The 15379-nt window shown below is 36.9% G+C and overlaps 1 protein-coding gene across 1 annotated transcript in view; it reads left to right on the forward strand.

Moving 5' to 3' along the window:
• NEK11 (NIMA related kinase 11) overlaps window positions 1–15379 on the forward strand; it is a 78238-nt gene that overhangs the window by 35274 nt on the left and 27585 nt on the right. The window contains exons 9-11 of the mRNA XM_041407842.1: window positions 146–265; window positions 1882–1975; window positions 2876–3011. Of these exons, the coding sequence (XP_041263776.1) occupies window positions 146–265; window positions 1882–1975; window positions 2876–3011 (350 nt within the window). The remainder of the gene's footprint in view (window positions 1–145; window positions 266–1881; window positions 1976–2875; window positions 3012–15379) is intronic.

Raw genomic sequence — 15379 nt, forward strand, 5'->3', positions numbered from 1 at the left:
CCAAACTAAAGTCTATTTAGTCTGCTATAGTTCCAGAGACTTTCTAATTATTCCATTTGAAATGTCACTGTGTTTCAATATCCAGTAAAAATACTGAATATTTACATTTTTATATGAAGATGGATTTGCTTGCATTCAATTTCAGGCAGAAGAAAGTTCATTTGCAAACTCTGCAGGAACTTTCTGATGTTCAGAAAATGACACCGCGGGAGCGAATGCGGCTGAGGAAGTTAAATGCTGCAGATGAGAAGGCAAAGAAGTTGAAGTAAGTTGTGCCCAAACCATGCAATTTTCCCCACCCAACAGTCTAATGGGAGAGTTAGAATTGTCAAGGTAGAAATAAAAATAGTAAGGGTCTTCAGGTACTCAAAGGCAATGAGGATTTTGGATGACAATAAATCACACTAATTATTTATGTGGGAGAAAAATTAGAACATTAGCCCAAAACTGGTCCTTTGAGTACCATGGTTCTGGTTAAATAAGTATGTGAGAGGTTTTCAAATGTGTTACAATAGGAGACATTTTTTTAATGACTGTTGATGTTAAGAATTGCACAGTCTGAGGAGTCAGACATTTAGTTGCAATCCAGCTTTTGTCAATTGTTTTGGCCTCAGAGGTTTTCCAGTAGCAGTTCATAGCTCGGAGGATAGATAGTCTTGTCAAAAGATCAAATGGGGATAATGGACATGTTGTAAAGTGTATATGATTGATGGGTTTTTTCATTAAGTGAGGCATAATAAAATGTTTTGGAAAAGACTAGGTACAGTTTCTGATGGAATATGAGAAACAACTGGAAGGCTTTGTTTGGGGTTTTTTAATAAAACCCAGAATATACTGTTTTGATGACACATTTGAAGCAAAGAACTAAGACCTTCATGTCCTTTTGGAAAGCGTGTCTGAAGAACGCTTCTGTCTGACTGGCATACATAAATTCATTCTCATTTAAAAAACCCCTTTCCTTGAACTGAAGCCACTGTATAAAATGTATTAAATTTAACAGCTCTTCTGCATGGTGCTTTTGGTAATATGGTAGGCAATTCTTGTACTAATAAGAAACTTGTAAATAGGAAGTCTGTCTCTTTCACTTTTTAAAAATTAATGGAGATCAGGAAATAATACTAATTGCAAGATTGTTCTGGTTTGTTTTTCATTTTCATTGCTTTCTTGCATTTTGATGTCTTCTGATGAGATTTTCATGTTATTTTTTCCTCCAAAACCAAAATTAAATATATTTGTTTTGTAATATGAAGGCAGCATTAATATTCAGACCTTGTTGTTAGTCATGAATCTTTAAAATGGATCAACATTGAGCTCTAGATCATTACCAGCTGACTCTGTCTGAAAATATTGGGAGCACAGACCTGCAATGATACCTTCCCAAACTGGACATCTGCATCCAGCAGTGCAAATCCAGAGATGGGTGGGAAGGGAATGTATTAATGGAAGCTGGAAAGACTGCTTAATGTAACACCTGTCTTAAGTGGTTCCACACAGAAACCCACAGTTACCAGCTGTCCCCCAGAGGAAGAGTTCATAGCACACAAATGTTGCGTGCCTGCCTACAGCTGAAAGGCCCCTGCACCACTTGGTGGAATAAAGCCCGGAGTAATTAAGACCCTTGGAAGAACTAGAAAAGAGTGGGACTAATAATTTACTATTTCTTAATTATGTTATGCAAGTTGTGAAGGTAAAATATAATAGGGTTTGGAAATAAGGTCTGAAATCTCTTTTTGTATTCATTAAAACCTGAGTAGATTCCATGAATATTTCGCAACATGAAAATCTCAGTACAGAATTTGTTTTCCCTTGTCTGCTTTTAGAATATCCCTTTGTGCATGCCCTGACATCACATTCTAAAATACAAGTGTTCTGTATTTACAGGCAGCTGGCAGAAGAAAAATATCAAGAAAATATCAAAAGAATGCAAGAATTCAGGTCCCGTAATTTTCAGCAGCTGAATGTCAATGTCCTACATGTAAGTATGGGCTGTTGTTTTGAAGGTCTCATTTATGTGCACACATAGCACTTTTCTGTTGTAAAGTGTATAGTGTATAGTATAGTTCTGTAAAAGTGTATAGCACTTTTCTGTTTCCCACATGGTTTCTTTAGCACTAGAAGCACAGGCCTATTCTGAGACTAATAACTGCATCAAAATCTGGACTGCTTAGTTGAGGCTGTTGATATGTGATGAGGCAAAGTACATTCAGTTATTCAGATATGGTTCAACAAGCTCTCTATTCCTTGCACAGTTTTATTTTTTAACTCACCTTTTCTTAATTTGCCCTTACATCTAAATCTGCTCTCTGAAATGTTTTTACTGACCATATGACATCAGAGTTCAAAATACTTTTCAAGATGTTTAGAATTTGAATCCTTTAAACATTTTATACTTGGTGTGGCTGAAGGTTCTTTTCATTTGGTTAAGCATATTAACACTTCAACTGGCTTTCTAGTAAGAATGAAGCCTTGGAATGACTCCCAGAATAAGTTGTCCTTTGCTTTTAAGCAATCTGCAGCAGAAGATGAGCCAGTTCAATTCTAGCACCACATCCTATTGTAGAAAGAAAAGGGTCAGTTTGGAAATAGTTGGTGAATGCATCACAGAAATAATTTTTTGTGTGCTTTTTATTCTATCTTTTGTTTTGCATGTCCTCTGCTTTCTGTTTTCCATTGTGTCTAGAGAAAAAAAGTATTTTAAACCTGCTTCTTCTTATGGCTGAGTCACTACTGATCATTTACAAAAATGTTAGGATTTTGTTTTAGTATTTGCCTAATACAACTCCCAGGAATTGTGTAAATCGGAGCAACCATTATGTTGTGATCCTGCTGAAAGCTCTGTTCCTGTTTCTCCATACTGCTTCATCATTTGACTAAGGAATCTGATGAGCAGACTTCAAAATGCCTCATTCATTCTCAGCCAGCCACTATGGGCAGCTATGTGTCCACAGGACAGGATGAACCAAGAGGGAATGAGACAAGTGAACTTGGCATGTCTGAACTTACAGATCATGGTAAGAATTCAAAATCTGATGTCAAAATGAAAATTCTTATGAAGAAAGATTAGCCCCTTGTAATTCATATGTGGTGGGGAAACTGCAGTTTTCAAAGTAGTCAGATTTGTAAAGTTGTCAAAAAACAGTGAAGAGAGAGAAGGAAATGAATCTGGGTGAATGTATGTACAGCAGATGTATAGCAAGGTTATGTGGCAGGAGGTCTGTGCTCCCAAAGTTTGTGACCTGTGAGCAGAGATAGAGGTTGAATGTACTTCCTCCGAAGGAGATGCTGAATTAGAAGGAAATAGCTTAAACCTTCCACATATGAAAGGATTGGCATTAGAAAAGCATTTCCTAACTCATCTCTCCAGTGAAAAAAGGAGTACAAGAATTCAAGTTTGCACCTTTAGTACACTTCGATGCCCATTTCTCTATCTATTACAATGACAGAAGCAGATGGAAACTCTTTAAACTCTGCTTATCTATATTGTCCACAAATACTTGACTATTGTCTAAAGAATATGAAGTACTATATAACATGTATTTTTCTGTTATGGACAAAAAGTAGTCAAGCTTTTTGGAAAGCTTCAGACTGTGGAAATCTTGTGGGTAATGCAGAGAATATTTTTAAGATGACATTTATATGGTTTTGTCTACGATGTTCTGGAGTAGTGTCCTACTTATATATTTCAAAAACATTGTGTGAACACTATTATGGTGAAAGATTTTTAATCAGATTAAAATCTTGCAAATATGCATCAATATACTTTAAAGTAGGAAGACTACTTTTCTCTAATAGCACTGCCTTTTAATGTTGGTTTATGCGCATCTGTGAAAGTATAGGTCACTAAATTAATGGCATCGGAATCAGTTTGCAGGTGATGGAGGTGTTTTGGGGTTTTTTAATAGCAAATGGCTATTTTTTTTCTTTCAATGTACCCTCATTTGTGTCTGTGTGGTTGGCTTTCTGTTTCACAGCATGAGGAGAGATAGATGACCTGTGTAGGAGAGAACCCATCTTCTAGAAATACATCCTGGGGAGAGGGTGGGGAAACGTGCAAAGGGAGGACTGAGAGAAAGCAGTAAATGTGGGTGAGAGATGGGCTGGAAGAAGCATACAAAGACTCCTAAATAGAAACAGAACAACATGCTTGGAAGGAAAGAAACTGATTTTTCTACCTTTAGAGGTCATTAAGCCGTTAAACTATAATGACAGGAATGACATGCATTTGTATCTGTGATGCAAAAGCTGGGTCGGTCCATTGTACAAAACCAAATTCATGTTTAATTGCTTGTGCCAGAGTCTCTGACGGAGGAGTGGTGGGTTCATGACAAAAAAAGAGTTACGGATAAGCAAGAGAAATTACATGGTTTCTTTTCTTTGCTTTGTGAATACCTTGTTATTCCTGAAGCTGATGTCAAAGCTTGTTCTTACTCTATTCAGTATTCATGCTCTTCTTTTCTTTAAGCATTTTAGTGCAACCAAGCATATCCTACATGTCTAATTATTAAGTTATTAATTGCACCTTTGCATTTGAAAATGTAGAAACTGTTCCAGCTATTGATTTTACAACAGAATTTAGTTATTGATATATACAAGAATAAAAGAAAAAAAACAAACTAGAAGCAAGGCTATAAAATGGTTTTAGCAAGTTGTCTTACATGTTAATTAATCTTGCTGACCCTTATTACATTAGCAGAAGTTAGCCTGTGAAAACCAGACTAACAAGCTCCCTAGTTACAACTAATCACTCAGAAAGGAGAGAAAAGTCAGGAGCAACTTTTAAATTACCAGGGCAGACCTAAAAAAATCCTCTCCACAAAAGCTGATGAGGAATAGTAGCCCAGCCCCAGCAGGTGTGGAGGAAAGTTCAGAGTATCTGTGGCTCATAGCCTGCAGTCCTTCTAAAATTTGCAATGTGAGCTAAAGAGAAGAGTAGGGTTTGGAAGATTGAAAGACCAAGCTATTAAAGGATTAAGGAAAGAAATAAAGAATAAAACACCTTGCACTCCTCTTTCGGTGAAAATTATCTAAACCATTATGAATCACAGTTGTATGTCATTGTGGAAGGTGTCAAATACAAAGCTTAAGATTCAGCTCTAGTAAGTAGTTTTGAATACTGTGGCATCTTGAGTCAGATTCAGTAGTGGTAGTTACACTTAACTGAAAGTTGGGAAAAACAAGGCAGTGTAGTTAGATAAACAAAACCTACTATGGCAGTTTGGGGTTTTGGACTTCACAGTGGACAAAATTTAGCAATGGCAAAAGCATTCAACTGCTATAGACTTCCCTGGGAAGTTTAAGCTTTTCTCCATGTTTGTTTTATGTAATCAGCAATGAAATTCTGGACATTTTTTCTTCTAAGTCTTAGCCTTGCACACTTGAGAGACATTTGAAAGAGTTCTTTGAGATCACCTACATCTGACCAATTTGTTAGTCTTCAAGCACATATATTTTCTGGAATATGAATGATGTGAGTGGACCCTGTGGTTTTGATGTGGAGATGAACTCATTAAACTATAGAAAAGCTTCCTTAGGACTGTTTACAGCTGATACAAGTTCTTGAGAATCTTCTAAGAAATTATCAGATTTGTATTCCAAAAGAGAAATGTTTCAGGCAATGTAAATACTGTTTCTTTAGCATTTTTAAGATGCATTGCCTTATTGCCTAGCAGCTTAAGAACTTCTCTCCTCCTGTGTATAAACCTCTATAAACTTCTATATTGTTCATATGTTTTAACATTGGTCACTTTTAGCATACCTGGACCTTCCATCCTTATTGTTTCCTTAAGAAGCTTCCTAGTTCTTACCTCAGGATTTATAACAGATTATTTTGGTTTTAATGTCCTGAGACTTGACCTCACAACTCTGTTCTTTGAGTTTCCTCATTTTCCGTTATTCCACTTCTCAGGGTCATCTGGTGTTTGTTCTTAATATTATCCTGGTTCTGGGACTTGGTCTCTCCAGCTGGCATGCATGCTAGAACAAAGGAGCCTTTTGGTTTGGCTATTAATTTTCTCCACACTGCAGATTTTCAGTGAGGTGGGTGGGGTAACATTACTTGCAATAGTGAAGATTTAAAAATGCGCTTTAAATTTCTGTTTCTCTGAAGGTACTATAATAAGTTTCTGAACAGTTTTGCATCTTTAATCATCCTATCTAAAGTAAACAAATATTCTTCTTATATGTAAAAAGACAGACAATGGACTGGCTAAGAAAGACCTAGAAAAAAATTGCTTCTGTGATTACTGTTAGCCATATTAAGTAAGTAACTGAAGTATGTTGATTGTATCATTGGAACAGTAAATGTTTTTACTGTACTGTTTCAGCTAGTTAGACCACTAACGTGTTCCTTAGAATACTAAACCTTTGTAAATAGAAGAAAATTAAAAGTATTTTTGCTCATTTGCAAGTTTTTTATGTAATAGTTTTAATCTGCATTAAGTTTTTAGATTGGTTAATTGAAAACAAAAATTATATTTTGCTATTGAGATATTTATGGAAAGATATTTTATAGTTGTGTTTAATATTAGTTGCAAAATGTTGATATGTCTGTCTTATGTGTCCAGGAGTTTATGGAATTGTCATCATACAAATAATTTAACTCTATGGCAGACAGTGCAGTTAAGAATATAAGAATATATTGTACTAGGAATAATTTTGGATTACTATAGATATCTTTGTGTCTCTTCCATCTTCAACTTCTCCAAGTACACACAAGAGACAAAGGAGCTGAAACAAGATTTGTATAGAGATAGTAAATAGAAGCATGGAGCCACTGTCAGCATTAAATTCAAATATTTGTGTTGAACATATATATATTTATACATCTGTACACTTCATTTGCTTTAAATGAGCAGTGCAAAATGGAATTGCTAATGATTAGCATTAGGAATGCCTAATGATTAATAACTGAATTCCCTTAATATTTTTATTTGGATGTTTTGTTTTCTGCTTCATTTCTTCAGTTCGTTTTATTGATTAATTATTTCTGAATGTTAAAAAGCATATTTTGCAAGTCATGGCAATGATGCAGGAATGAGCAATGCAAAATATGTCAGGATAAACTTGTACCTATGTTTCCTGTTCTTGCTGAGGGTTACCTATAAAGTAAATTATTCATCTTCTCTTGTTATCGTCAAAAAGAAAAGCCACTTAGCAATAAATTGCTTAACATCACACACCCACACACTCCCCCTGTCTCTTAACCAATTTTTTATAGAAGCTGTCTCCATTTGGACTAGGACAGGTAGGTCAGTGTATATTTTTCTGGAGATTACTGCATTTTCAGTGCATATACTTATCTTTCAATTATGGGTTTGTGAAAATACTGGTGAGGCAAATTATATTGTAGTCCTGGCAACCAGAGGTCAGTTCATCTAATAGAAAAAGAAAAAAACCCAAACAACAAAGCTGTGAGAAAGAACTCTGCATATTAAACTGCTCATTTCCATTAATGATAATGACTGCAGCTGGAATGAAATAATTAATTTTATAAAACATAAGCAAAATATTATCAACAAGATAATAGAACCATCCATGACCCTCAACCCTGCCTGGTTTTTATGGATGAATCTGGTCAGTGTCTTCCTCTGCCTGTTAGAACAGGGCAGTTCCAGCTGGGCAGGTTCATCACATGTTTAATGATATGACCTCCTTCTAAAAAGCTACTGGAACCATCACAAAAGTAATGCATTGCTTCCTAATAGAGCATTATAATTCATCTTTGTCTTCTAATGTACCTGACTGAGCTTGTCATCCACTTTTCTGATTCAAAAAGAATAACCAGAGAAGCAGATACCCCCTTTTCCAGAGTACTGGGTATTGGCATTTTGGGTTGCAGAAAGTCATCTTTGCGCTAGATTTTCCACTGATAGACCACCTCATCTTTTTTTGTGTGGGCTACTACACACTGGACTAGGTAATGGCAGATCTCTCACTGCATCACATTAATTACTTGGGTGCAGGTAGTTTCACCTTGGTTGCAGTGTCTTCTAGTGAAGCCAGATTTTACAGCATAGTTCCCCTCAATTCTTAGTACAACTTGATTCCTTTTTAATTGTCTAAGTTTGCAGAGATATTGAATAAATTAGGAAACACTACTTATGGGGACTTAGTGTAAAGAATCCAGAGAAATCTGTATCAGACCATGCATTGTACCCACCCATGTGGGAAAGTAGCGTAGAAGATCAGAAATTTCTTAGTTTACTAGATAGAAAATCCTCTAGGTAGAGGAACTCAGTCTTTGCAGCTGAAAAAATAGCATGAAGAGCAAGGCATAATCCTGTTATACAACAGTAATAGCTAAAGGTTCAGGGTTTCTGATTCAATTTCTACAGGAGAGCTTGCCTTGAAATTGGCTACAAAATCATAAGCTGTATCTAAAAGTGCTTCTGGATAATTCAGAGCAATTACAAATGCAACAAATCTACCATTTCCTTACCACCATTGCTGATCCTTCTGGTTTGGATCAGTGTTTACGGTTGAAAGATAAACTGCACGCAAAGCTACCAAAGGCCCAGACCTTTTACAGGAACCATAAGGAGAGTTAAATTCCACAAGCCACTCTCTAACAGGCATGAAAACTTAAAATTATGAACTGGCATTCATGGCTAAAATTGCCACTTTATATTTGCATCAGTCTCACAGCTGATGAGACATAGTAAACAAGTGTAGAGAGGATTTATTTTTGAAAAAAGGTATTCAAGAAATTATATATATGTATCTATATTTTAAAGGCTTGTCCTCATTGTACCACTTCATTGCCTGGAATGAAAGAAAGCCAAAGAAAAGCAACACTGGAAATAAGGGGCAGTAATAAAATATTCTATCCTGCATTTTTGGATTGCCAGCTGGGGCTTCTGTTGTGTTCACATCCATTTTTGTAAGACTCCCAGCTCTTCATAAACTTCTACTGCAGTTAATAAACATGTTTTTGTGTGGGAAGGGGTCAAGTTAAAAGAGGAGAATAGCTTCAGTTAAGTACTTGTCGTATTTAAATTCTTTGTACAGAAAAATAAAGTAACAAAGCCATATGAATAAAGGAACATATTATATGATCTCTCTGATCTGTATGATATTGCTTTTTGTTTCTGTATACTGCAAAGATTATAACTTGTTGAACTCCTTAGCTTAATATCTTGTAATACATTATGCCTGGCAAATCCCTGATTTCATTGCAGTTTCAAAATAGCGAAGTATGTTACAGTAATTGTGTACATTATTCCTATGTCTCCATGGCTAGTTTTATGTTATGGATATATGGCTTTGACTTTCAAGTGGGCAAAGTTCAGTTGGCCCTCAAATAGGAAATGTTCACACATTATAAAGTACTCTGCCTTTTTCCTAGCCTGTTATCTCTACAAACTGTGTTGAAGGATTTTCAAGGTAGTTTTGTAAATCTTGGAAGGTTAAAGCCCTGTAATATTTCTGAGCAGATCTTCCAGCATCTGTGCACACACACCTTTGTTTTGGTGCCTGTGAAATGGATAACTAACACTCTTAAAGATGACCATACAAGTGATCACACTGCTCAAAGGCTTTAAGGAAAATCAAGTCTTGTCTGGTTTTTCAGTCTGGCAAGTCAAAATAAAGCAGAATAGTGCTTAGAATAAGTGGCTTTAAGCACCTTTCTGCATTATTCTTGTTACATTATCCTTTTTACATTATTCTTTGTAACCAGGAAATCTTGTCTCAATTAAGAGGACAGCATTGCTGTGAGTTTTGATATGGTTAACCATTGGTCTCCTCTTCCTTGTGGTTACCCTACTTCCAGGATCATAAGACTTATTCCCTGACTTGCTGCAATGATAGCGTGGGATGCTTGTGGAGAGAAACTTGCTGGTTGAGTTCTGGCACTTGCAGTTACCAGTCCTACACTTGTCCTTGGAACATGGGGTGACAAACTCCTGAGGCTCTTGCAGGATCTGAGGGTGTAGCATGCTCCTCTGACCTCCTCATCTGTCTCTTGTTTTCATTGCTTGGCTTCACACCGAGCCCAGCTTGTCCCAGATTCAATTAAAGCAATACTAAATCTGATTTATTATAACAAAATCAAGATTCAATGAAGTTTGCATGTTTTACCCAGCAAGTGAAAAATTAGTCAATGATTTTTTTCCTTTTTTATCATTGACTAAAGCATTATTGTTCTTATTTAAGAAGTTCTTCCCTTGAGGTATTGCCTTTGGAGAGCAGGAGTTGAACTCTAGCCCTAAGCTCCTCAGGAAACCTTTTCCAACTCTATCTCCTCTTCAATATGCCTAGCTACTAAAATATTTTCATAGCTTCACAAAAATTCAGAGCTTGCTTCTTACAAGAAGACTTGCACTTGCAGATTCACAGAGGGAAGCTTGCAAGAATGAAGTCTTTATGCAGCAGTTATGTAAAAAAACCCAAACACTTTCAGTGTGAGGAGAGCAAATTATGTTACTGTATAGCTCCTACTTTTTTCCTAATCTATTTTTCAGACTGGTTTATTTTGGCATTGGTAAAGAGAGTCTATCTCAAAATTCACCTTGGTCAATGACTACAGTTAAAATGATTCTGGCCTAGTCTTTTTAAAAATGGCACAGGAATTCCCTTCACTCCTTCCAAAGCATTGTGTTAAAAAACATTTACTCTGTAAATTTAGGAAGCAATTAGAAGCAAATGCGTTGAGATTGTATCCATCAAAAACCTCCTGCATACTGGATTCTGTAGCAGATACTTTCAGATAACTTCCGTGTTTTAAATCTTCCTTAGAAAGATGCTGGTTTCTATTCCAAGTTGACCTACATGCAGAGCAACACATCTTTATACTGCACGTTAGACACGAGGTCAAACTCATGTAAATAAAGATGCACCAGGCTTTTGCTGCAAACAAAGCATCAGTGAACAGGTTGGTGTTGAAAAACATTTTATAAGGACCCCCAGTCCAGCTCCAGTTGCAGTTTTATGGCTTACTTATCAAAATAGAGGGCATTTCTGGGGAGCTGAGACAAATTATACAGTGATGCAAGAAGCTGGGGGCACTTCCAAGTGAGGAAGAATTTGCTCTGAAAAAAGCTGTAAATGCTGAATTAGTTTGTATATTCTGCCAGTTTAGCTTTCACTGCATGTGGCTGTCAGACAACCGGGTGGAGGGAATGAGAAGGTGACAGCAGTGAAGAGCTTGATTGAATTCTCCTGCTGTATTTTCTGCTTCACGGAGCAAAGTGTGCCCCTGTGATCTTTTAAATATGTGCTTTCACAAGTGAATTTCATCTAGGTCTGTAAGGACTCAACACCTTTTTGCTTTGTTTCAATCATTTGCTTGTTTTTCTAACTTGTTCAACATATGACATATTATTGCTTATATCTAAATAAAATGAACTTTGCATCTTTGCTACATCCAGACTCTTGTGTGCACAACTGGTTACACCAAGTTTGGATATGAGCCATTCTCATTTGTTTTCTTCTCTTTCTGTAACTTTTGGTGAAAATACCCCCAGTTTAAGTCTTAAAATGGCATTCTTGAACCAAATCTCAGGGACAAGGAAGTGAGTCTCTTAAGGGACAGGCTTTGTGCTAACATGTGGACTTTTTCTTTCCCAACACTGTTGTCAGACTGAAAGGGAAAGTGTCAGGAGGTCAGTATCTGCCAGATTCAGGAGCAAATCTGAGTTTTTATTGGAAAGTACACTTTGACTGATAAAAAAAAGTTTAAAATAACTCAGGGAGTAAGATAGTTTTTAAGTTGGTATCATTAGGTCACTTTTCCTTCAACTTACATCTCTTGGTCTGTTCCTGCTGGAAGCAGTGCAAGTAGTAGGGCAACTTTTGCACTAATAAGGACTCTTATGCATTAATGAAATGGCTTCCAAAACTCACTAAATGCTCCCTGTTATTGACTAAATCACTGTGTTGTTCTTTCTCTTTATTCACCCATCATTGCTAAAAAGATTTCTGAATATTTGGAAGATTTTTAGATTTGCTGATCTTTAAATCATCTCTGAAAGGCAGCATGGCTTCATCTTTATCGTCACTGCCTACCAGAGCTCCCATTTCTGTATACTTGACAACTAGGAAATCAGAAGAAAAACCAACAAATTATTCAGAAAACTAGGGAAAAATGTGATTAAAATCTTCCTTCTTGCTGTTCATTTTTGTTAACCGCTCCTTTTAAGAACTTCTTTTTTTCCTCCCATGCTTTGTCTCTGTAGTTACTGATAAAATACCAGATGGTGGAATGCTTAGGGGAAAAGACCTGTGTCCTTCAAATAAAACATTTCTCTTGGAAATTTAATTTTGGTTAAAAAAAGATAATTTTTCCTTGGATAAACACTTTGAAACTTGCTACTTTCTTTCTAACATCAATAGTAGATGATTCCCATAAGGCCACTCTGATTTACACCCTCTGTATCTCTTTTTCCAGCCATTTCACAATAGGTAGTTCTTCACTCAGTGACACCCATAAAATAATGGAAGATTTTTACTTTTTTTAAATTACAAAGAGGAAAATTATAAAATATTATTGTTTAAATTTTTGTTATTTCTAGTTCTCATTTAGAAGAACTCATTTTACTTTATGTCTAAGCTGCACATGGTCATGTCAGAAGATGATTAATTTAACAACTTCATAGTTCATTTGTGCTTCTCCAGAAGGATTGTGCAGAACTTTCATGAGCACATCCCCTAGTTCATTTCTTAAATGTCTGTTCTGAGAGTCTGTTTCAGCCTAGTTTAGAAGAGATGGACAAAAGATTCCGCTGTCTTTCTGAACAGTGAATCTTTAGAGCTTAAAAATGCATATATCATCTATACCTGACCAAAGGATGGTGATTCTCTTTGGCTGAACTTTTAAAGTTGAAGGGTTTGTCTTGCACAGGGGAAAAAAACGCACCTCAAACCCCCAAACCAATCTGACTGAGCTTAGATTATAATAAGGAAGCTATTTTATTTTTTTCTAATCATATGGGTATTGTCCTGAGCTGCAGAGGGTCACAGAGCCCTTGATCTCCTTTGTAGTAGAATTTCTCATTCAGGATGATGTAGCTCAGGGAAACATATTTCTGTCTTTTAAATATCTCTCCTACTGACCATGCTTCAGCTCCTTATGTTTTCTTCCTTGAAGGCAGAAATCCCTTTCTATTTTCTCCTTCTAAGTGATGAAGAGAACTGCCCAGCTCTGTGCACCAGCTCCTCTTGCCAGCTCCTAATTCTCTGCTTAGATTGTTTAGTGTGTATATTAAATATGCATGCACAGACAAATAGATCTGAGGAGATTCTGAACTGTTTGTGAGGAATCAAACAACCACAGCATTATAAAATAATTTAGGTTGGAAGGAACCCCTGGCAGCCTAATCCAATCCCCTCAACGGCTCCAAGCTGTTCTTTTCAGATCAGGCTATTTAGGGATGTCTGATCAAATTTTGAACACCTCCCAGGGTTGATTGAGCTCTTGCATATTCTATTCTTTAAGCCCTGTTCCAGTATTTCTCTTCTCTCTTCTCTTCTCTTCTCTTCTCTTCTCTTCTCTTCTCTTCTCTTCTCTTCTCTTCTCTTCTCTTCTCTTCATTGGAATTTAGGATGTTCTAGATGTTTGTTGTGTCTTGTCCTGTGTCGGCTTTGTGAAGAGACAGGCTCCATCTTCCTTTTATCCTCTGATCAGATAAGCATAGACAGCAGCGAGGTTTCCCGTTTGCCTTCCCTTCTCAGGGCTGAAGGGACTCTGCTCTCCCAGTCCCTTCTTGCACCCAGGCAGTGCCCAGCCTGGGTGCCACTGTGGATCTGCTCCAGTAGGTAACACCTGCTCATATGGGATCAAACTGCTGTTTGCTGATGCATTTCCACAGAAAGGAAAGGATCAAGGGCACCTTTATGGTACTGATGGGGTCCTGCCAAGACCTTTGTCCTGGCCCTGTCTCTCAATTTTCTGAGTTCTCTGTGTCAGTCTGTGTTAGCAGAGGTGTAGTAACACCATTCTGGTGTGCAGATTCATGTCACCATCTCAGGAGTCCATTATGTCTTGTGGCAGTGTGTGTCAAAGCAGTTGAGTGATTTGCTCCTTGCTTTCTCTGTGTGATGCTGTGCAGATTGAGGAGTGTAACAGTATGATAATGGAGCAATTTTTTTTCTTTAAGGTAGGAATGTGATAGCTGAGAAAATGTGCCTTTTCCCAGAGAAGCAATGAAGCCTTTGGATCAAAAAAGTGCAATAGTGCTTGAGAGTCAAGTGTGACTCTATTACTGTGAATACAAATAGTGAAAATTTAGATATGTTGCACCATTCTGTTTTCTTTTTTACTTTTCCTGGTTTTTTTTTTTTTTTTCCTTTTAATAAGAGTGGCCTTATTGTCTTCTGCATGCTCTGGAATGTGGGAATACTACATCAATGCAACAATGACAAGTATAGGTTTGAGGCAGAAGAAAATGAAATATATTTATCAAAGTATTTTCATCTCTTTGCAGAAAATTGTTGTTGCTGAGTTACCATGCTACCTGAAACAAACTCTTGTTGGATTTAAGCAAAATATTACAACTATCATATTCCTCTCTTTTCTGTTTAGCTTGTCTTCTTGGGAAATAACCATGCTTTTATGATTTTTTAGATAATGGGTTTTTACCCTTCATTCCACTATTAACATCATATTGCTATATAGAAAGATATCTAAAGAGGAATGGTTTTATTCAAAGCTTGTTTTCTTTTGAATGTCTAGTAGCAAGTATCAAGTGTCTCAATGCTATGCCTAAACCATCTAGCAATACCAAAGCAACAGCTGAGTTTGTTTTGAATTCAGTGCTTTGTAAGCAAATAAAAGCTGTTGTGACTGGCCTTGGTGCAATACACACAGCTGGATAAATCACAAGGTGCTTTCAGAGACCAGCTAAGAGATATGGGGGTGTGAGGGAGCAGAAGAGGCTCTACAGACCCTTCCTTGTGCTCCCTATGGAGAATGTAAGAATGCTGTATCAGAGGTGCTCAGCTGGATGCCAGTCCAGCTGTTAAAACAGAGGCAGGGTCCCCTGGGTTCTTGAGCAGCAGTTTTGTTTCCTCTTTCAGCACAATAGTCTTGGCATTTCCCTCACTAGCACCACTTCTTTACACGAGTACATCGCAAGCACAAATAGGCTTAATATTTATTTTATTTGTCAAAACAAAGGAGAGGTTCAAGGTCCTGTCACCAGAGTTCATGCTAGGATTTGCAGTGGTCAAAGAGGCCAAACAGCCTAGCCCAAAGACCAACATTTTTATTGAAAGTACTTCTCTGAAAGCACAAACCAAAGAATTTTCTTCTGTGCTACATTACTAAGTGTGCAACTTCTCTAGTAACATTCAGGAATGGGAGCAGTAACCAGCCTTTTGTCACCTGTTTGTGGAAATTGGAGGTGTATATGAAATCACATGGAATTATGAGAAAACTCAGGTA

This window comes from Onychostruthus taczanowskii, unplaced genomic scaffold, assembly GCF_017590055.1.
Source record: "Onychostruthus taczanowskii isolate IOZ18803 unplaced genomic scaffold, ASM1759005v1 scaffold28, whole genome shotgun sequence".
NCBI classification, from domain to species: domain Eukaryota; kingdom Metazoa; phylum Chordata; class Aves; order Passeriformes; family Passeridae; genus Onychostruthus; species Onychostruthus taczanowskii.